At 31.9% G+C, this 22429-nt stretch overlaps 1 protein-coding gene across 3 annotated transcripts in view; it reads left to right on the top strand.

Annotated features, from left to right (window-relative positions):
* LOC143063292 (low-density lipoprotein receptor-related protein 2-like) overlaps window positions 1–16409 on the top strand; it is a 69555-nt gene extending 53146 nt beyond the window's left edge. Inside the window, exons 12-24 of one of the 3 annotated variants that reach the window (XM_076235351.1) lie at window positions 36–266; window positions 1226–1403; window positions 1739–1878; window positions 2261–2417; window positions 2910–3022; window positions 3864–3989; window positions 5380–5550; window positions 5866–6048; window positions 7633–7815; window positions 8546–8731; window positions 9641–9817; window positions 12163–12298; window positions 13610–16409. In XM_076235351.1, the coding sequence (XP_076091466.1) occupies window positions 36–266; window positions 1226–1403; window positions 1739–1878; window positions 2261–2417; window positions 2910–3022; window positions 3864–3989; window positions 5380–5550; window positions 5866–6048; window positions 7633–7815; window positions 8546–8731; window positions 9641–9817; window positions 12163–12298; window positions 13610–13889 (2261 nt within the window). In that variant the 3' untranslated portion in view covers window positions 13890–16409. Of the gene's footprint in view, window positions 1–35; window positions 267–1225; window positions 1404–1738; window positions 1879–2260; window positions 2418–2909; window positions 3023–3863; window positions 3990–5379; window positions 5551–5865; window positions 6049–6413; window positions 6584–7632; window positions 7816–8545; window positions 8732–9640; window positions 9818–12162; window positions 12299–13609 lie in introns of those variants that run through there. The other 2 variants (XM_076235352.1, XM_076235353.1) reach the window with 2 other exon arrangements.
* Window positions 16410–22429: the final 6020 nt, after the last annotated feature.

Genomic DNA, 22429 nt, shown 5'->3' with positions numbered 1-22429 from the left:
TGATACTTATACCTACCTTATTTGTATACTTTTAGCTCCTTTTGAAGATTCATTTGCACTCTTACCCGATGTTACACATGACAAAATATACCAAGTATCCTTGTCCAATGGGGAGCTGCGAGCACTTGATATTCCAGACATCGACGTTCCAGTATCTATTATATATGATAAACCAACGAAGAAACTGTACTGGACAAATGCTATTAAGACAGAAATCCGAAGCTCTCCTCTGAAGGCAGCCGTATCAGAAATACTTTATGATACCTGTAAGTTCTAGAGTATACAGTTGTATCAAACATTTCAATAACAGCTAATGATGTCCGATTAAAGAATTTAGAATGACCTTTCGAATATCATATGACTTGAAACGCAAACTTTAATGTCATTTACACGAATGTGAAACTACCATAAACGTTTTCTAGATATTAAAATTACCGTTGCTTTATTTGGCAAGATCTTTCACAATGTTTGGGCCTCAGTGCTGTTCAACTTCGTTCTGTATTTGGGCTTTTTAACTTTTTTTATCGAGTTAACTTTTGGGACTTTGAAAGACGTAACGTGCGTCTGGTGTTCACCGTTTTAATTTTGTTATCCATGATGAGTTTATTTACAACCATTTGATTGATGCCACTGCTAGTTGAGGTTTACTCCCCAAGGTCATCCAGCAAAGTAGTCAGTGTTGACATTGATTATCATTGGTATAGTCATTATCATTAATATACTGTTAACATAACGATAACTACTAAGGACTTTCTACCTTTTAGAATGTTTGGTCCTCAATGCACTTCAACGTGGTATTGTATTTTGCCTATTTAACTTGGTACTTGTTTGATTCGAGCGTCACTGATGGGTCTTTTGTAGACGGAACGCATGTCTGACATGTCTGGCATACACAATTTTAATCCTGATATCTATGACGAGTTCATTATTTGTTCATTTCTTTTGTATTTAAAAATAGCTGCGGATACCCGGGATTTGATAGTTGACATATCTTTCCTTCCGCAACGCAACGTGTACAAAACTTTATTTTTGAGCATAATGGTGCAACTATAGGGTATTATTTTTCTATTTTTTTATGAAGAAAAGATGTTTGACCAGAGAGTTCTAGTTCAATCAATTTATGATAAAGTCCTCAACTTAAATTAAATGTATTGTTTTCGATTCTTTTGTAATGTTGAATAATGATTTTATTTTAATTAATAACCATAATGTATTTTCATTACAGGGTCGACATTACCAGTTGGTTTGGCATTTGATTATTCGTCGGGATTGTTATATTTCACTACAGAGTATTACTGGGATCCCAGTTTTATAGGATGTATTCATCCACATGTTGGAAAAGTGCACAAGATTATTTCAAATTTAGATTTACCAAAGAACATTGCCTTGTATCCATCGAAAGGGTAAGAATTCCAAATGAAATGTTGAAAAAATTTCGTGTATTCGAAGGCCTAGTGTTTAACATACATACTTGTAGTTTGAAAGACTCTTAATATTCGAAAAGCCTATTAAAAAAAAAGAGAGAACACTATTAGGGCAATCAATTTGCATAATGGTTGAGTTGATCAAAATTGCATTACTCAAAATACTCTTAATTCTAAACAGCAAATAAACATGTAATAGATTTAAATGCTAATGAAAAAGAACAAAACAACATACACACAACTACAAAAATGATAATTAGAATTCCAAATTGCCTTCCAATAATAATAGAAATAATATCTACTTTTCTCCATAGAATACTGTTCTGGACTGATATTTCAACAGACCCTACAAGAAATTCATATATTGGATCTGCATTTATGGATGGTACCGGGATGAAGAAAATTGTTGATACAAATGTCAACTCGCCTAATGGAATCGTTATTGATTATACAGGTAATTTTAGACACATACAGACAGATGAATATATCATAATTTGAATTCAGTTGAAATGCCTTGATACAGAATTAAACCTTAATTATAGTAATACTAGCATTGCCTGATACTAGTTATTCGTGTTTATTCAAAATTGTTCACATGAAGAACATGTTTCCTTTATTAGTTAAACAGATGCATAAAATTGTATAATTGTGAGAAACAGTCAACCTGCAGGTGCATTTTCATTTTCATTTTCATTTTTCACTTTCTGTTTTGCATAATTGTTAAGACAATCCTCTAGATGGTATTCCCCTTTTGACATGTACAATAAGTTCTTCCGTAGTATTAACATTTGACGAATTTGTTTGATATTACTAAGACAATAGTTTTGTTATTGCAGCTGATAGAGTGTATTGGGCAGATGCTGATCTTAGTACAATCTCAAGTTGTAGACTCGATGGTACAGATAGGAAATTAGTTATAGAGGAACGCGGAGCAATGCTGGTTGGAGTTGATATATCTCCACCATATCTTTATTATGTTGGACGAAACAAACAGTAAGTTATTGTTTGATGGTTAAATCATATAAATAATATTATCATGATTATGTTTCAAAAATTTACTAATAAACGATACTTGGTATAAGTCTTGTAATTCATTTTGTTCTTCTTCTCAAGCAATTTGTCTGGTTGAAATATAATAACAAAACAATGAAAATAAATTTGTAATGAAAATGTTACTTGTTCAGGATGTGAAGAGAAATCTATTTGATATATAGATACAAGTTTAAGGGTAAAAATGAGCCAATCAGAAATATCAAATTGGATAAACGAAGTACAGGCATATGATATAAATAATTGAGAACAATATTGACCTAACGGATGCATCTTTTATTATAGTGTAAGGTTATTCTATTTTAGGCCTTACTTTTCCTGGTTTTTGTTCCCGTATCCATTGGGGTTTTGTTAATTTGATATTTGAATTTGATATATGGAACTTCAAAATATATGGTGTCTAGCATCACTGGTGATTATATTGTTCATTCGCAGGTCAATCTCAAAATTTGATGTGAAGTTGAACACTAAGATCCAATTCATGAATGATATACATGCTCTTGGAAGAATAGAATCAGTCCGAGTATACCCAGAACAAGCACAACCAGGTCAGTACAAATAAAGAAAGCCAACAGTAGTATACCACTCAACATTGCTATATCAAAATTTGTTGGATGGTTAAAAATAATTTGAGCTATATCAATTTTCAGGACAAACATTTGGTTTATGTAGTAAGCTTAGGTTTTTAAATATATTATAAAAAAGAGTTTGTTAACGAGAGTTGATTTAACTTTTATTTTGAAATCATTCTTATTTTGGGTTCTCGATGCTCTTCATTTTTATATTTGTTTGGCTATCTAACTATATTGATCTGAGAGTCACTCATGAGTCTTATGTAGACGAAACGCGCCTCTGTGGTATCAAATTTTAAGCCTGGTACCTTTGATAAGTATATTCAAATGTAATAAATATAGATAATCATTTTACTCCAATAAGGCACATATCATTAACTTGTCAATATCAGATTATCTGTAAGGTTTGCAATCATAAAATTCTCGAATTATTATCAACACATTTGGGGTTGCTTTTCCTATGACATATGGTGACTCCTCTTAATCTGGACACAGGTTCGAATGTATAAATTCACGTTTTTTTAATGTTTTGTCACTGCTGTTTTGATTTGTTTATGAAATGGACTTGTTCGAATGCAAATGATAAGTTTTATTTAAACAATGGATGTTTTTGTTTTGAAATGACTTTATCTAATAACAACACATTTTAGACCATCAGAAAACTAGAGCATATAAATCAAATAAAAAGTAAAGATTATAGCAATCAAATCTATTTACACACAAAACAACGCCATGAACGGTTTGTTTTGAGTTCTTTATATATATAAATATTACAAAAGTACATAAAAACCTTTTCATTCCATCGTTTACCTTGCAGAAAATGCTCAGTGTAAGAATGAGAATGGTGAATGTGCTTTATTTTGCCTGCCAACAGCAACAGGAAGAACATGTGCTTGTGAAGACGGCCAAACACTCAATGCAGATGGCAAAACATGCACAGGACGTAAGTTAGAGATAACAAAAATCATTTATACGTTATTTATATTTCATTAGCGTTTTCGTCTTTATATAGCATAATAAACTTTCATTTGAACAATTACGTTTTGCAAACTTTGGTTCATTTCAGGTCAAGTAACAGTAAATGGGCTATGTCACAGATTTTTCCTAAATTTTGCTATAACTATATAGTTTAACGAGCAAAAGTTACATGCAAAATGTTAGAAAATGACATATTGCCATTTACTGTAGCTTGATCTTAAGAAAATGGTAGAAAGGAGATTGAAATCAAGATTTCAAGATTTATTTAAGGTAGCACAATACAAAGATTTTTCATCCCCAATCAGACATCTTTAAACTGATGTAATTCCACTCATCTTTCTTTAAATTTTATAAATGAGGTACAAAAAGAAAGAAGAAGTTTTAATCTTTCAAATTGTGATAATTTCATTATGACATAAGTATTACATAATTAATTGTTATGTAATTAGTTTCTATATTGTGATGTCCATACTTGAATGAATTTAGCTTCTTTGTCATTCATAGCATTCCAAAATATTTTATAGATTCTTGCACAACACAGTTTGACCTCCAAAACCGTGTCTCAGATTTTTCCTATTGTATTGCATTCTTTCATAAATCTTCAATGAAGTTTGCAACATCAATTCATAAGAGACCACTAAATTCAATTGGGTATAATATGTGTTCTATTGATGTTTTTGGAAATCTGAGACACGGTTTTGGAGGCTGTGTTGTACAAGAATCTATAAAATATTTTGGGATGCTATGAAGAACAAAGATGCTAAATTCATTCAAGTGTGGACATCACAATATAGCACCTAATTACATAATGATTAATTATGTCATAATGAAATTATCACGATTTGAAAGATTAATTTTTCTTCTTTCTTTTGGTACCTCATTTATAAAATATAAAGAAGGATGAAATGAATTACATCAGTTTAAAGTTGTCTGATTGGGAGTGAAAAAATCTTTGTATTGTGCTACCTTGAATTTGTTCTTTTTAAAAAAACCAGTGCTAATACATAGGATAATGGGCGGGTGGTTCCCACGATATCATGAAAATAAGTACTAATTCACAGAATAGCTAACCTAGGGTTAGAAATAGACACCTGATAGAGTGCTTTACCAATTAACAATGTCTTATCATAGGTAACACTAGTCATTTTGGGGCTCTTTATAGCTTTATGTTTGATATGAGCCAAGGCATCGAGTTGATGTTCTTACTTTGAACTATAATTGTTAACTTTTTTTTGTGATTTTGATGAAGAGTAGTCTCATTACCACTGATACAATATCTTCTTATTTATATTTAACCGAGTAACTTACATATTCAAATTTCCATCTGTGATACTTTAATTTTTGTATTATTACAGATATCACCTGTACTTTGAAAGTTCCAAATGCCATCCTTGAAGATAGATGTATAGGACATGCAACTGGTAGTTGTAATTTCACATGTGCAGCTGGATACGAAAAAACTGTAGAGACATTAGATTGCGATGAAAAAGGAAACTGGAATCATCACATCAATACTGCTTGTCAAAGTAAACCTTACATATTTTTTATAACTACAGTTGGGTGCTGTCATAACCTGTATTCTAAGATCTGACATTTTATCAGGTTAAAGTTATCGTGTGACCTATTTTCTACCCTGACTGGTTATAATCATTAAAAGCAAAATTGATCTTTCTTCTATTTTTATGACTGCCTAAAAAACTGTTGACAGGTCCGCTTCTGATGTTAAAATGGGTGCATGTTTTCTGTTCAAGTTGTTAAACTGCCTGTGCACATTCATTTCTGAATCGATCTAATTGATTGTATAAACGTATAGGTGTTTAATCATTTCGTGTATCTAATAGGTCTAACTGGTACATGCAGAGCTTTTATTCCTTATGGACATGTCACTCCATCTTGTAATAAGAAGATCGGAACAACATGCTCATATGTATGTAATGCAGGATATGTGCCGAAAGATAAAGATCTGACTATATTATGTACAGCAAGTGGAGCATGGGATAAACCTTTAGGGGACCTCTGTGTTGGTAAGTTATCCTTTTGATGAATTGATTGGTTGTTGCTTGCTTAGAAAATATTTATTTTGTATCTATTTGCTATATACCATACTTATCAATGCTTTTGTATAAAAGAAGTGAAATTTTATAATTCAAGTTTGCTGATTTCAACGTAATTAAGTAAAGAGTTTACTAACTGTACAAATATTATGAGAATATGGGATACTTTTACGTAGAAATATCAAAACATGTAAATAACAGATATATTATCATTGAAATGTGTTGTTTTTTATGTTTCACTATATGTGTCACTTTCTATTTTTTGTCGTTGCTTTCAATGTTTATCATTTATGAAGTATAATTTGAATTAAGCAAGTTTCTTTTTTTTTCTCCAGAACAAGGTAAGAAAGTTTTAACCCAATTCCCATTTGCCTTTTTGTTGTTAAAGATTTTATCAGTTTCATTTGTGTTGTTCGTATATATGTTGCTATTTGACAGTTTCATTTTATTTCAACTAAAAAAAATAATATGTCACAATGTGACAATATAGAATTTGATTTAAACAAGAATACATATCTAAATGGGTAAAGCAATTCATTTACTAGGTCTAGCTCAAATTTTGGCTAAATGATGTGAACATATTACATCATCTAAAATTGAAAGGGAAAACACAAGATGAACCAAGAGGTGCAATTTTGTTTCTATTTGTTTTGAATTTATTAAATAGACACAAACAAGCTGATTTATCAGATATGCTTTTTTGCTGTTACAGAGTGATAATATAAAACAAATAATCTTGAGATATCCATATGATTAAAAATAACCTTCAAGAAACACACATTCAGGAAACTGATTGAACTTTGATAACTTGGTTTAATATTTCCATTCTTAATGTTGTCTTTTAACCTGCATTTTCTTTCATTTCAATTTCTTCCTTAAACCTGACGAATTTAGATAAAAAGACACTAATATGAAGACCTACTATGTTTGAAAAGGTTCTATACAAACATAAACTGGTCATATTCCAAATTTAATTTAAGAACGGACACCGAACATGACCATTAGTAAATTTGTTTGTTTCTTTCTGTCAGTTTAAGCATGCATGAGGTGTATGGATGAGTAGATTTATTTTCAAACTTTGAATATTTTGAATTAGTTTAAACAAAATATATATTTCAGAACAGGTGATTAATTGTATTCATGTTCCCATTTGAATTCGATAAACTGTTTCAATTGGTGGTTTTATTTATCATTAGTAGTATTGTTAATCAAAACGAAACATAAACATCGTAACACCACCTTTTAAACCCAAGGTAAAGAAAAAATGACACAGTGTTTATGCTGTAATTTAAAATGGATTTCCTCTTTAATATTGGTTTAATTTTAATGAAAATCTGCAACGACATTCTGCAATTATTCGCAATCCAATGTGATGAGAGATTCCAACACTTCAATCTCAAGCTTGCAGCCAATTTGGAATCGTAATGTTTATTGACTCCTATCTTATATCAGAGTTAAAATTACGGAAAATAAATCAGTTTTTCATTCTGTTTTAGTATACTCAACTTATATTTGAAGGAACTTTTTTTGTAACATTGAAATTTTATTCTTTAGCTTCCGCCACTTATTGTCCGAATATTATTAGGAATGGTCTGCTTGATTCGGCGTGTCCACGCTCATCAGGAAGTCAATGTGATTTCACATGTAATCAGGGCTACACGAAAAATGCCGATATAACTGCTTTAGTTTGTCTTGGAAGTGGACAATGGAATATTCAGGGAGAGTTATGTAAGCCAGGTATGTATTTGATAAATATCTTCATTATGGTTGACGGGCAGATTGTACCTGAATAGCCAGTTTGACATCTATTTGGGTTGTCCTATAGAGTTGAATCTAGTTATTCCTACGTGATATTTTATCTTGGAGTTCGGTACTTTTGTTTTACTTTTTAACCATTTCTCAGCAGTAGCATACCTCTACGTTTTTGAAAATGGCATGCAATTGTGAGGGTAGTATTGCTTTCTTTCACAACAAATCCCTCAAAATATTTGTAAAGAAACTTCATACGCATCATCGAACCATGTATGCTCACGAATTGGTTTTATCAATACGACATGTGTGTGGCTCCATTCAAAAGCGACATGTTTCCGCCATTATTTGCAGTTTCAGATCTTCAAACTCTAAAATATAAGTAGTCGACGAATCTTTACATAAAGCGACTGTGTACCTATCCAGATTTACTGAGTATGGATACGCATACTGAATGATCAATTTATCATGTCATCGTACGGGGTCCTGCTCCTTTTGGGGACCATGAGATTCCTCCTTTGTTGTCTGTAACCTTGATTCGTCTTCTCCGTTGATTTACGAGATTTAAACTTGAAACAATATTTTGATGTTATGGAAATACTGTTAATAAAAACCCATTTCACAATATATCGGTCTGAAGATAACGGGAAGCCTATTATTTTGTAATATTGCTGCGCAAAAGTAACGTCAGTTTTCTATATCTTTTTTTATTTATTAGAATCAACAGTTCGATGTCCATCAACTATACAAAATGGTGCTTTTGCCAATCCATGTTCCTTCAGAGTAAAGACCTCATGTCCTTATGTTTGTGATACTGGATTTGACAAAAACCCACTAGTAGATCGAGTAATGTGTATGGATACTGGCAGTTGGAATTTCAATTTGATCTCTTTATGTAAAGCAGGTAAGAACTGTGTTATGATAATATAATATTCTGTTTTGGTAGTTTTACTCGCTTTGAATAAAATTAATGTGATTTTAAAGAGACAGACTGCATAACCGAAAATGACACAACCTGAACTATAATTATAAAAACAAACGCTAGTCACTTAAAGTAAATAAAGTACAAACGAAGAATCACTATGAATTACCAGTACTATATAAGTTAGAGAACAACCAAAGTCAATATTGATATACATAGGAATACCTAAAAAAGCATATCTGCCTTTTAATTTATAACATTATTGGAGATGTTCGTTATAGTTTGTGTATCAAACAAATAGAAGTTTTGTATTCTTCAAGATTCAATTTTAAGGTTGATTTCAATTGTGATGCTCTGTTCACTCATCTGAGGAATAAATTAAAAGATGATCTGGTCTTTGAAAACAATTGCAATATGTACGACATTCTTTGCAATGCTTAGTGTATAACTTGGTAGGCCATACCTGAGTTTTGTGTACATATGACCCATCACTGGCGCTTGAACAAAAACCAGTTAGAAGTCCAAATCAATACAAATTTAACAGCATTAAAAAACAACACATACCAGACAGTTTTGCAAAGATACGGCTAAATATTTCTTCACCTGAAGTAGAAAAGATGTGTGCCTTATATTTTTATAGGAATGCTTTTGGATAAATTTATAACTTAAGCAAAGACTACTAAGTGAACTGTTTGAAAGGATAAATAATATCCCACCTATATAACATAGGGTTTAACAAACCTTTATTACTTTCTTATATCCTTTAATTCCTTCTTTCCTTTATCTCTCACATTTCTTAATTCTACCCTGACAAACTCCTCACTGAATGCATCTAACATGTTATCTATTGTAATGAGTGTGAGTTATTACTTCATGCATGTTCCTTTTTAGCAATGGGTTCATGTGAGAAAACGTTCATGCACGGACACTTTCTGGAACCTTGTTCTGGAAAACATGATTCCAAATGTGGCTTTGTTTGTGATAATGGATACATCCAACAACCAATTGTCCAACATGTCATCTGTAATGATGGTAAATGGGCGGTAGATAGAAATTCGTTGTGCATTGGTAGGTATACTTACCTTCAATGAAATAAAGTTTGATAAGGGAAATAAGATATTTCTGGTAAAAATGCACACAAAGTTGAAATGCAGTGTTGCTATTTCAGTGTAAAATTCATACGAGATTGCTTTATTATAAAAATATAGAGAATCATTTAAACATAACTTTTATTTTATTAAGGGGCCTTTTTTTTTTCTTTCTGTTTAGACTTTTATATTGTACAGCTGTTTATTTGTATTGAAAGTTTTTTGTGCTTAGGTGATAACAATCTGCAGGATTGATAGAAGTCATGGATGCAACTCTTGCATAGGGATTGGCACATCTCATTGCTATGGCTATTATCAAACCCTGCCCCTCGAACATTAACAACTTTGTGGTTAAATCATTTTAAGGAAGACAACTTACAGTCAGCAAATGGTATGATGCATACAGCTGTATTAGAATATGAACATCTTGTATCGATAAAGATTACTTGACCCGGTACCTCAGTCATTTAGCAATGAATTTGAAAGTTGTGCATAGCTAACATTGTAAAGTGTTACAAAAAGAGCAAATATCGGGAATGGTTTGGTTGAATTGACATACACCACATGTATCGCTACAATTTTTTGTTATATCCGTGGATGGGTAAAAATGAAACACACTGTCTTTGAAAACATTTAAATGGCCGAATTTCGAGGTCTTTATTGCATTTAAATAGACAAGAGTTAAAAATAATACAGGAGTGTTGGTGATGTTGAACCAACACTTTATTATTGAAATGCATTGATATCAGCTTGCATAACAAATATAAACCAGGTATTCTTAATACAAGTTTGGAAAACAAAAATCATCAAAATAGTATGAACTAGAGAACTCCGATAGTTTTCGCTAGTAGACCAAAATCATACTCACCCGTTGAACACATTATTTTATCCCTCTTAATTATGAATTTCATGTAAAAGAGGGACGAAAGATACCAAAGGGACAGTCAAACTCATAAATCTTAAACAAACTGACAACTCCATGGCTAAAAATGAAAAAGACAAACAGAAAAACAATAGTACACATGACACAACATAGACAACTAAACAATAAACAACACGAACCCCACCAAAAACTAGGGGTGATCTCAGGTGCTCCGGAAGGGTAAGCAGATTCTGCTCCACATGTGGCACCCGTCGTGTTGCTTATGTGATTACAAATCCGGTAAATAGTCTAATTCGGTAGGTCACATTCATGACAGGGAAGGGGATTGTAGTTACGACGTAAGGAACATATCCGATATCATTTGTTAAACGATTATTCTATAACGGTCAACCAACTCGTGATGGCGTCCGTAAAATTTACGAAGGGATGATTTCAACTTCACCATTTGGAACTCTTGGTTTAATAGCTTCCTTATGAGCAGTAACCCTCTTTCAAGAAAATCAGGATAGGAAATGCAAGCACGGGAATATCGTATCAATTGGGAGATATATAACATAATCTGTTACAAGAGTGAGGTTTAGCTAGCTATAAAACAAGGTTCAATCTACCATTTTCTACATAAGAAAAAAGAAAAAAAATGCCTGCACCAAGTCAGGGATATGACAGTTGTTAACAATTCGTTTGACGTTTGAGCTTTTGATAATGCCATTTGATTAGGGACTCTCCGTTTTAAATTTTCCACGGAGTTCTGTTTTTTTTTTGGTGATTTTACTTTTTATTGTCATGATTATTTATGTATTTATAGTATTAAGCTTGCGGTTTTTTTTTTATTGGCTCCTTGATATCTCCGCCCTCTTTTTATGATTTTTTTTTAATCTATGTATATTGATATACATTTTTTTCTATTTTGATAGCGATAAAGAATGGGAAATGTATTTATCGTGTGTTTGCATTTAATTATCAGTAGCAAATTGAAACAAGGTACATCTATTTTGACAATAAATGTACCCCGTATCACTGATTGAATAAAATGGTTGCTAGCCGAAGGTAGACGGGGGACAAATTACCTTTATAAACATCTAGAGAACACAAATGTCTCGGTTCGATATTGGCTACTATTTGTAAGTTTCATGTTCCGCAATAAGGTTGTCAAGAATAAATGTAAAAAAAAACAGTCCAAGGTATAAGAAGACAAAAAAAAACGCGGTTTACTTTCGGGAATAAATACATAAAAGAATAAATTACGTTAATGTGAAAGAGTCAATTTAATTCTCTTCGTCTCTTTAACAGCATCAATGACAAGGTTGTCTTCAAATATCTTATCTATTTATCTAAAACAGCGTATCAACACCCAATTGATATCTGTAAGTATATACAACAACACATCTATGTAATGAAAATTGAAGAATATTTATAAACTGTTCGATAACATCTATTTTCAGAACAAACCGGAAATGTGATATCTCCACAGAAACAAGTTTCAGAAGGTGCCTCTTCGGGTGCTGTTGTTGGTGCAGTCATTGCTGCGGTTGTTGTAACTGTGATAGTAGTACTTGTCATCGTCTTTTTCATATTCAAGTGAGTATTGGCAGAAAAGATGAATATTTTAGTAAATATAATTCAAATAACAAAAAATATATATACAAAGCTATATAATAAGTTCATAAAATTCGGTAGAATTATATCTAATGTTCTACCTCGAATCGGTTGTTGCGTTTTATTTTAAAAAGTTATCAATGGTATTATTTGGAAAGTTACAAATGGGTGTAAAAAAATAATTATACTGGCCAAAAAGCCAAATATTAGCTAGGCGCCATCGCATTTATTCATCACTGGTTGTTTGTTGATCCATCAACCGTCCGTTACTTAGTTTACGCTGTAATCCTGTTCTTCGTAATGTCTGATTATTTTCCTTAACGTCAGATGTTAATACGATAATGTGGTATGAGTGCCAATGAGACCACTCTCCATCTAAGACACAACGTACAGGGAAAACGGTAGTATTTAATTTTCCCAGCATTAGGTTGGCCTTTTGTGTACCCAAGGCAGGTGAAGGAAGTCAAATTAGGAGCGCTGTGATTGGATGTAAGGGTACAATATATTTTTTTTATTTATCTATGAATAACTGCAGTGTGTATATTTACAATATAAATTTTAAAACCTATTGAAATATTTTCTAGAGAATTATTCGAAAAGACTTGCAAAATTTCATAAATTCGGTGCAAAATGACGGTGTGCATGGATAACATAAACAAGCTCCGTTGGAAGTTGGTCATGATACTATTTGGCTTTAATTTTTAAAACAGAGTAATAAAGTACTAACACAACATATAACTGTTTTATCCAGGTTTTTATCTTAAAAAGTGGTAAATTTAGAAAATGTTAACATTGTCGCCTATGGCAGAATAAATAGAACCGTTTTCCCTACAGAAAGTTAACAATAATAGATAATAAAAACAAATACGGCTTTCAACACGGAGCCTTGGCTCACAGCGCACAACAAGCTTTAAAGGGTCAAAAAAAGACGAGTGTCACTTTTGATTGGCTTTACTTGATCAAAAGACATTTAAACATACACTGAACGAAGAAGTTTCATGTATGACATATTATCGTTTAATGCCATGACATTGTCAGTTCGTTTCAACTTGTATGTCTGAATGTCCAGTATGTTTTGTCTCTTTTTTGTCCTTCCCTTAATACAGCAACACTTACAACATTATATAATTTGAAACTTTTTTTTGGTATTTTAAGGACGAAGCTTTTTTGTCAGCCAATCTTTTGACAAGACAGACTTATTATCAAATATGGACAATAGTTTCGTTCCATAAAAAATTGAGTTATTTTAAATTGGTTATTTAAGTCCAAAAAATATACTTTGTTTAATTTTAGGAAAAGGACACCTGCAGGACAATATGTTTCGAATAATACCAACTTAAAATTTAAACGATTCGATGACACTAATGTACCAGTCGAACAAGGAGGAATAACTGGGTTTTCAAACCCTATAGCAAACCAGCCGGACTATGGTAATTTTAGTCATCTCCGTGATGAAGGCTATGTTACCACAGAAATTAACCCAACATATGAAGGAGCAGATCCAAAAGATGTTAATTTAGACGTTGCAAAATCATCGTCAGCAAATGGTGTTCGTACGAACAGCGAAGCATAATATGATTATTGGTTTGTTGTTTAATAAAAAAAATCACAGTTTAAAATATATACATGGTGGTGCATTGTTTACATGCGACATTCATTACAAAGTACTACACAAACGTAGAATTTTTGCAAGAAATCATATGCTTGTCAGTCCTGTCGGTGAATACATGATATCTTTTAATACAAACCGAAGAGTTTTAATGGAAACAATGTGTAAAAATGTATTACAAAGAACATAGTTATTGATTCAATCGTGTGATTCATTTGATTAAGTGGCCTCATTCCTATTTATGCAGTGTTTTTTTTTTATAAACTTATGTACATTCAAAAATACTTACACTTTTTATGAAGATAAGAGAAACAATATGTTCAGAATTATTGTAAATCGCTCTGTTGTTACAAATACAGATTATATAGTATTTCTCCGTTGTTCTTAGGAGAGACATTCAAAGCGTTGATGTGAAATATTGTTTTGTATTATATTTTTTAGTGGACCAAGTTTAAAATTTCATAGCATATACCGTCCAAGCACATTTTTCAAATGTAACTATGTTTATGTTTTATTACTATAAGAAGATGTGGCATGATTGAAAAATTTGTCGAATATCCACCAATGACTAATGCGGATTACTAAACAACTGAGGGTCATAGTATGATAAGTTGTAAAAGGAAACCTCTCAACAGAGAAAACAAACAACATTCCTTAAAGTAAAATTAGTAAACGAACTAAAAACATGGCATATATTTGACAGATGTCGTTCAATCAACAGTTACCCGACCTTGATTATGTTTATTTATGAATTATTTTCGGACAGTTTCATTTGTCTAGGACTTTTACTTCACATCTTTATCAGTCTGAGGCTCTTTATGTTCTAAAATATCTGGCAAAGTGGGAAATGCAACATGACAATTTGTTTAATGATTTTGTTATAATGATCTTTTTGTAATATTTATTATTTCTAAAGAATTATGTCCTCTTGTTTACATAATATCAAAATACTCCAAGCTTTTTATCTTTTTCTATCTTGATTATTGTTGAAATATTCAATAAAAGCTGCATGCAATGAGCTACGCTATATTGATTAGTATTGCCTAGTTTTAGTTTTTTTTCTCTCGCGAAATGGCATGCTGGGATGTACAGAATATGCTCTCAATATAAGTGGATTCCGCTCTCTGATCAAGTTGTTGTCTCTTTGATACATTCCTAATTTCCAATCTAAATTTCACTGGCATTTCAGTAGGTATGACATTTCAGTGACGTAGAATTTTCTCTAACATTTATACAACAATTGAGCAATGTTGTATTTCAAAATAATTTGAGGAATGTTATCAAATTTGATTTCAAGGCTTTCACTTACTTTTAGTTTTGTTATATATTTTTACATTTGTTCATTTACTGTATATAATATCACGTGTGACATAAATATTTTTTTTTGTAAAATATTAAGTTTTAAATATTCCATATACTTATACAATATATACAAGAAATCCATTTGATTTAATGTAAATAGTGATCAACAAATGACTGTATTCTAATTATATATGTGTATTGAATCATACTTTTTTTTTCATTATTATCAGGGCATTTTATTTGCAAGTGTAAATTCTTAGATTTCATTTAATGCCAAAAAGACATTGGGCTGGTCCCATATTTTACAAATGTTACAATGTAATAAAGAAGAATGAATACAGATTATTTCCATTTTAAGATAAGCATATTGATATTAAAGTTTGACTTTTTGTATATTAATTCAGATGTTTTATTAAAGTAAACAATTTACTTTCAAGTGGGGTTTTGATATAATTGGACAGAATGTCCTCTTTCATATATCATGGTATCAAACATTACTCAGAATAGTCTTAATTTAGCAACAGCACCGAATATTTTCCTAAATATATTGGAATTTTTGTTTGGGGGAGGGGTTTTTGTGTGAGGGGAAATGATCTGAGATGTAAGCAAAACAAATGACATTGTTTGTAATAATACTTATGGATGTGCAATATAATGTTAAATAGTGAAGTTGTGCCTAACTAGATCATTTTTGTCTTTTTGTTGCTTTTTTATACAAAAAGTAAGTTAAATATTGAGGTTCTGAGTATGAAACATAACCTTTATCTCAACATCAATTAAATTTAAACATGACAATTTAAATATTAACAACTATTTCATAAACATATTTGAATAAAATAGTATGTACTACAGAAGACAACTTGATATGATGTTATCTCTAAAAGACAAATTTTGTTAACTGACTTTTTGTAAAACATTAAACTGTGTTAAACTGCAATGCCAACGCCAAAAGGCAACAACAACAAAGACATCAATGCATTAAATAACTATTTAGTATTTTAAATTCTTTTCCATAATCAGAAATATATTACATGCCTGAGTACATAAAGGTCAGTTGATATGTATGTGAATCTTGTATTATTAAGAGATATTAAGACGTGAAATCGAAAAATGGTGTGAAGAGAGATTATCATTATTTTATGTTATTGAATTGTATTTTTCTAAATAAAGAAAAAGACGAATAATCTAGTTTAATCCTTATTAAATAGAGTCTATATCAGTAGCGCTTACCAATTATAACATAAGTCAGATCCGAACTTGGTCAAACATAAAGATTCGTTTTTTGAACAATCCATGAAAAGAAAAACAATAATAACAAATAATATTAAAGAAACCACACCAAACGTTAGCAATCCTCTTTTAAGAAAAAATAATGAAGGTACCAAAAAACCCGATAAACTATGGTCCAGGTTGTCCAACTTGGTGCCGGCACAAGAAATGGTATGGTGAATAACAACTGTTAAAAGAAGTCATAAGAATAAGTAAACCAGTTTACATGCGCACAGACCTATATTTTAAGCTGTATACACCTTATGTCGTATAATAGCACAATAAATAAAATCACATTCCAGCCTTCGACAAAACGATTGCTCACTTTAAGAAAAGAAACTTATAGTCTGAACACGGTCCGTGTATATCTGCGTCCATTCGTTTTTCGTTTTGAAATATCAAAAACAAAAAACAAAAAACGAAAGTGTTTTCATTTTTCATTTTTGATTTCATAAAAATCATAAAAACCAAAATGAAAAACGAAAGTGTTTTCATTTTTCAATTTTGATTTCTCAAAAACTAAAATCGAAAAATGAAAGTGTTTTCATTTTTCATTTTTGATTTCACAAAAACAAAAAACGAAAAACGAAAGTGTATTTATATTACCTTTCCAACACAGTTTAATTGTCATTCAAAAAATGACAATGTTGTCATTTGTCATTCATTTAAAGGTCGTTAAAGCCTCGGTCACACCTTACCGGATAGCTCGAACGGACGCCTAACGGATAACTTTTTTTCAATCCGTTAGACGTCCGTCCATATCCGTTGCATGTCCGTTAAGCGTCCGTTTTATCCGTTGCATGTCCGTTAAGCGTCCGTTTTATCCGTCGACGTCCGTTCTGTCCGGTGGAAAATTTTGAGCATGTTCAAAACTTTGAACGGACGTCTAACGGATAAAATGTCCGTTGAACGTCCGTTAGACGTCCGTTAGGCGTCCGTTTTGTACGGTACTCGTCCGTTTCGTTTCCGTTTTGTATCCGTTACGTGTCCGTTATACATCCGTCGGAGGTCTGGCAGATAAATTCACCAACGGACTTCTAACGGACGTCTAACGGATAAAACGGATGAGAAACGGACTTCTAACGGACGTATAACGGACATAACGGATGATGAACGGATCTGAAACGGATAAAATTGATGCCAATTGAAAATTTCTCGTCAGAAATGCCAAAAATATTTCTTAAGGTTCATGAATTCTTATTATTCATAATCGATCTTAGAGTAAGGGCACATCTTCACAATCAATCAGCTGTTAAACTTATTCAGGTCAGACACTACCCTTTAGCGGCATTTTGAAGAACAAACAAAAACCAGTTACACAGAACTTTGACAAATAGATTTGCTTTCATTATATTGCATGTTTTTTCAGTTTTGTTTGGTAGGATTTGCATGATTTTTTATGTGATAGTCGGTTAAAAAGTTCATCAGAGCTCATGTTTTGTCTGTTATTATGTATATATATGCCGACTCGAAATAAAATCAACTTACTTAATTACTTAACTAGAACATTTTCAATATTAATGCGATTGACATGTATTATTATTGTCGCCTTTAATTTTTTCGTATATCTTGTTTATCCGTTTTATCCGGTACGCTTCCGTTAGGTGTCCGTTTTATGCGGTACTCGTCCGTTGGATGTACGTTCGACATCCGTTCTGTCCGTTACGTCTCCGTTTCTCGTCCGTTGCATATCCGTTGCATGTCCGTTATGCATTCGTTAGGCGTCCGTTTTAGTTGGTCAGTACATCAACGGACGCCCAACGGATAACAATTTTGTCAACGGACAACTTTTATTTTCATCCGTTAGGCGTCCGTTCGTCTTATCCGGTAAGGTGTGACCGAGGCTTAAAGTATACATGCACAGGGGTTGTCAGATCAATACTACTTTAATCGAAGATAATGTCGACGGATGCAAAAGTCTTTAGCAATCGGAACAATATGGATGCGTGAACTTTATTACTTTTAAGTTTAGAAAGGTCGATCCAAGATTATTAGAATTGATGACCAAGATCCATCTGCCAGTATTTTACGAACTACGAGGACGATAATGTATTTTGCTTGATTTAATTTTCAAAATTTCCGCACTTTCACAATTCAAACTGGGATATTAAATTGGTTTGTCATTAGAAGCCTATAAGGTATTAATTTTGCTTATTTGTGAAGACTATAAGGTGACATTAACTTAAGGTCGTTGATGGGGGGTTATGGAATTGAGAATAGTGGACAAAAAAATATAAATAATAGAGACAATGGACCAAGAAATAAATAAAATAGCTAGAATAATGGCGTTAAAATGTAATGATAAGAGAATAATTGTCAAAAAGTATAAAGAATAGAGAAATATGGCATAAAATATCAAAGAATACAGAAATTAAGAACCCCGAATCCAGACCATCATACTAGTTGCCTTAATTAACGTTAGTTTGTCTCTGGGAGATTGCTATTGGTTATCATATGGTTTCTCTTTATTTCTATGTCTATTAATTCAGAAGCATGGTTTCATTATTTACCAACATTTTACATATCACATTATAAAAAAAAGACTATTATTTTGTAAACTACCATAGATTTCCGGTAATTGTTCTGCATAGACCACACCACATTGGAGTTCCTGTAATTTTTTTTCAAGTGGACCGCAGTTACCAACCCTACCCCATCATTACATAAAAGTTAATAAACAAATGTCTACGGAAATACTTCTGTCCGAACAATGTGTAAAGGGGAGCTTGGTAGCTGATGTCTACTGGAGAAAAAAATCAAGGTTGCTGTTTAGCTTATTTTTTTTCAAAGATAGGTCTAAAGTTGGGGTCGAACACCGAACCCCATCCTTACCGAAAATGTAATAAAAATTGTCCTCACTAGGTGCAAAGGGAAGCTGGGTAGCTCGGGTCTACAGTAGAAAAATCCAGGGTGTTGTTCTGCTTAGTTTTTTTTTCTAAAGTAGGTCTAAAGTTGAGGTCGTACACCCTACAAAAACCCTTACCAAACAGTTAATAAAAAAATTCTGCGGCAATACTTTTATCTGCTCTAGGTGAGAACGTAAGCTAGAGATCTAGGGCCTACTTGATCAAAATTACAAGTTAATGTATAGCACGGATCAATCTTTTTTAAGCTAATAAATAATTTACTTGCCCACCATAATTTGAATAAAAAAAAAAAAAAACTTTTGTCCAGTCATATTTAAGCGAAATCCACTAGTTCAGAGGTAGAATGTTTTGTAAAAACAGTTTTGTGTGGCAAAAAAAAAGTTAAAGCACGAGTGCAACTTTCTTTTCTTTTAATGCAGAATTATTATTACTTTTCATGAACTATTTGACAGGATGCCGATAATAAGGAAAGCTATTACACCCAATAGTGCAATTTTGCCATCATTAAAAAAAATCATAATTATTTACGATTCTATAAACACTCAACAAGTGTTGACTATTTAAAATGTAAAGCGGGCAGTACGCTGTGTACTATATCGAAAGCGATTGATTTTGGCTTTATATAACTAATAAATGTTCATAATACTTTTTCTGAAATTCTCCAGTCATTAAATCTTTTACAAAATTCATTGATTACATAAAAAAAGAAGATGTGGTATGATTGCCATGTTAAGACAACTCTCCACAAGAGACCAAAATGACACAGATATTAACAACTATAGGTCAACGTACGTAAGCCCTACCGCATACTCAGCTTCAAAAGGCCCGAAATGACAATGTAAAACAATGCAAACGAGAAAACTAGCGGCCTTATTTATGTACAAAAAATGAACGAAAAACAAATATGTAACACATAAACAAACGACAACCACTGAATTAAAGGCTCCTACTTAAATAAATGTTCAACGACAACCACTGAATTACAGGCTCCTTACTTAAATAAATGTTCATAACATACTAAATGTATGTTCATATTGAAATTGATAGAAAACCAAAAATTGGGAACTTTGGAAATAAAGCTGGAGGGAAAAAAAAAACATTTTCCTGTCTCCAATAACCTATGACTTATGATACTTTTGCTGAAATTCTCCAGTCATTCTGTATTTTACAAAATTCTTCCAACAACACTTTACATACTTTAAACTACGCTCTGAATGCCCGCGATTTCGCGGGTGTGTTCTAGTATAACTAATAATAACATAAGATGTATGTTTCATTATAATTCGTTATTCTGATTGGCTAACTGCACATCTCATGTTACATTACACAACGAAAATCATTATTCATGATGACACGAGGTCCCACAATAAAGTGCAAAGGTGAATTTAATAAAAACTTGATAAAAATCGTGTTTTCATGATCCTAGCTAAAACATGTAATTATAAATATTGAATGCTTCTTTTTGTAACTTCATAGGGTTGTAAAAGCGTTGACCGTGCGTACATTTTCAGAATGAAGCGCTTCCGCTTTTCATACAAAATGCATTTCGGTCATCGCTTTACACCTCAATGAAGTAACAAAAAGCATTCAATTCTTAAATAAACCAGAAATGAAATTTTAAAATTCATTGAAAAGTGTCTTTGACCGCTTAATTATATTTTAAAAACTGATGATATAGTGGTTATATATTAATAAAAACATTTTAAGTACGTTTGAGTCTTATGCAATATTTGTTTTTATATATTTGAAAACTGACTGCTACCGACTGCTACAAACCTTTTGTCCAGTCATGTTTAAGCGAAATCCACTAGTTCAGAGGTAGAATGTTTTGTAAAAAAAAACAGTTTTGTGTGGCAAAAAAAAAGTTAAAGCACGAGTGCAACTTTCTTTTCTTTTAATGCAGAATTATTATTACTTTTCATGAACTATTTGACAGGATGCCGATAATAAGGAAAGCTATTTCACCCAATAGTGCAATTTTGTCATCATTAAAAAAAATCATAATTATTTACGATTCCATAAACACTCCAATTGTTGACTATTTAAAATGTAAAGCGGGCATGCTGTGTAATATATCAAAAGCGATTGATTTTGGCTTTATCTATACTATTAAACGAGAAGACCTCATTTTTGGTGTCGCTTCTCTTCTTTCCAGAATAAAGTAATCAACACGCCTCTATGTCCTATAGGTACAGTTCATAGTCGCATTTGTCATCCATTCATATGATTATTCAGATTGAGTTATTTTAGGAGAAAAACGAGAAAAAAGGCATCCGGATATTGTCCCGTCATTGTACGAAATTTTAAGTCAGACTAGACTTCCGGTTTGCGTTTTTCTGTATACTTTGAACATACATATACTACGAATAAAGTGTTTTTTCAGAATTTTATCTGCTATCATTTTCAATTTTACTATCCACGGCGGTCACAGAGTTTATTAAATAGAGAGGGTCTGTATACTATATCAATGATCACCATGGATCGATTAGTAAACTTAGAATTGAAAGTAAATACGCTTTATTTATATAGTAATGAATGTTCATAATATACAGATAAGCGCTAAAATTATTCATGTGAACTTTTGATACTTTTTCTGAAATTCTCCAGTCATTAAATCTTTTACAAAATTCATTGATTACATAAAAAAAGAAGATGTGGTATGATTGCCATGTTAAGACAACTCTCCACAAGAGACCAAAATGACACAGATATTAACAACTATAGGTCAACGTTCGTAAGCCCTACCGCATACTCAGCTTCAAAAGGCCCGAAATGACAATGTAAAACAATGCAAACGAGAAAACTAGCGGCCTTATTTATGTACAAAAAATGAACGAAAAACAAATATGTAACACATAAACAAACGACAACCACTGAATTGAAGGCTCCTACTTAAATAAATGTTCAACGACAACCACTGAATTACAGGCTCCTTACTTAAATAAATGTTCATAACATACTAAATGTATGTTCATATTGAAATTGATAGAAAACCAAAAATTGGGAACTTTGGAAATAAAGCTGGAGGGAAAAAAAACATTTTCCTGTCTCCAATAACCTATGACT

Source organism: Mytilus galloprovincialis, chromosome 2 (assembly GCF_965363235.1).
Source record: "Mytilus galloprovincialis chromosome 2, xbMytGall1.hap1.1, whole genome shotgun sequence".
NCBI lineage: Eukaryota > Metazoa > Mollusca > Bivalvia > Mytilida > Mytilidae > Mytilus > Mytilus galloprovincialis.
Note: the sequence above shows the minus strand (reverse complement) of the source record. Positions and strands in the feature narration are given on the sequence as shown.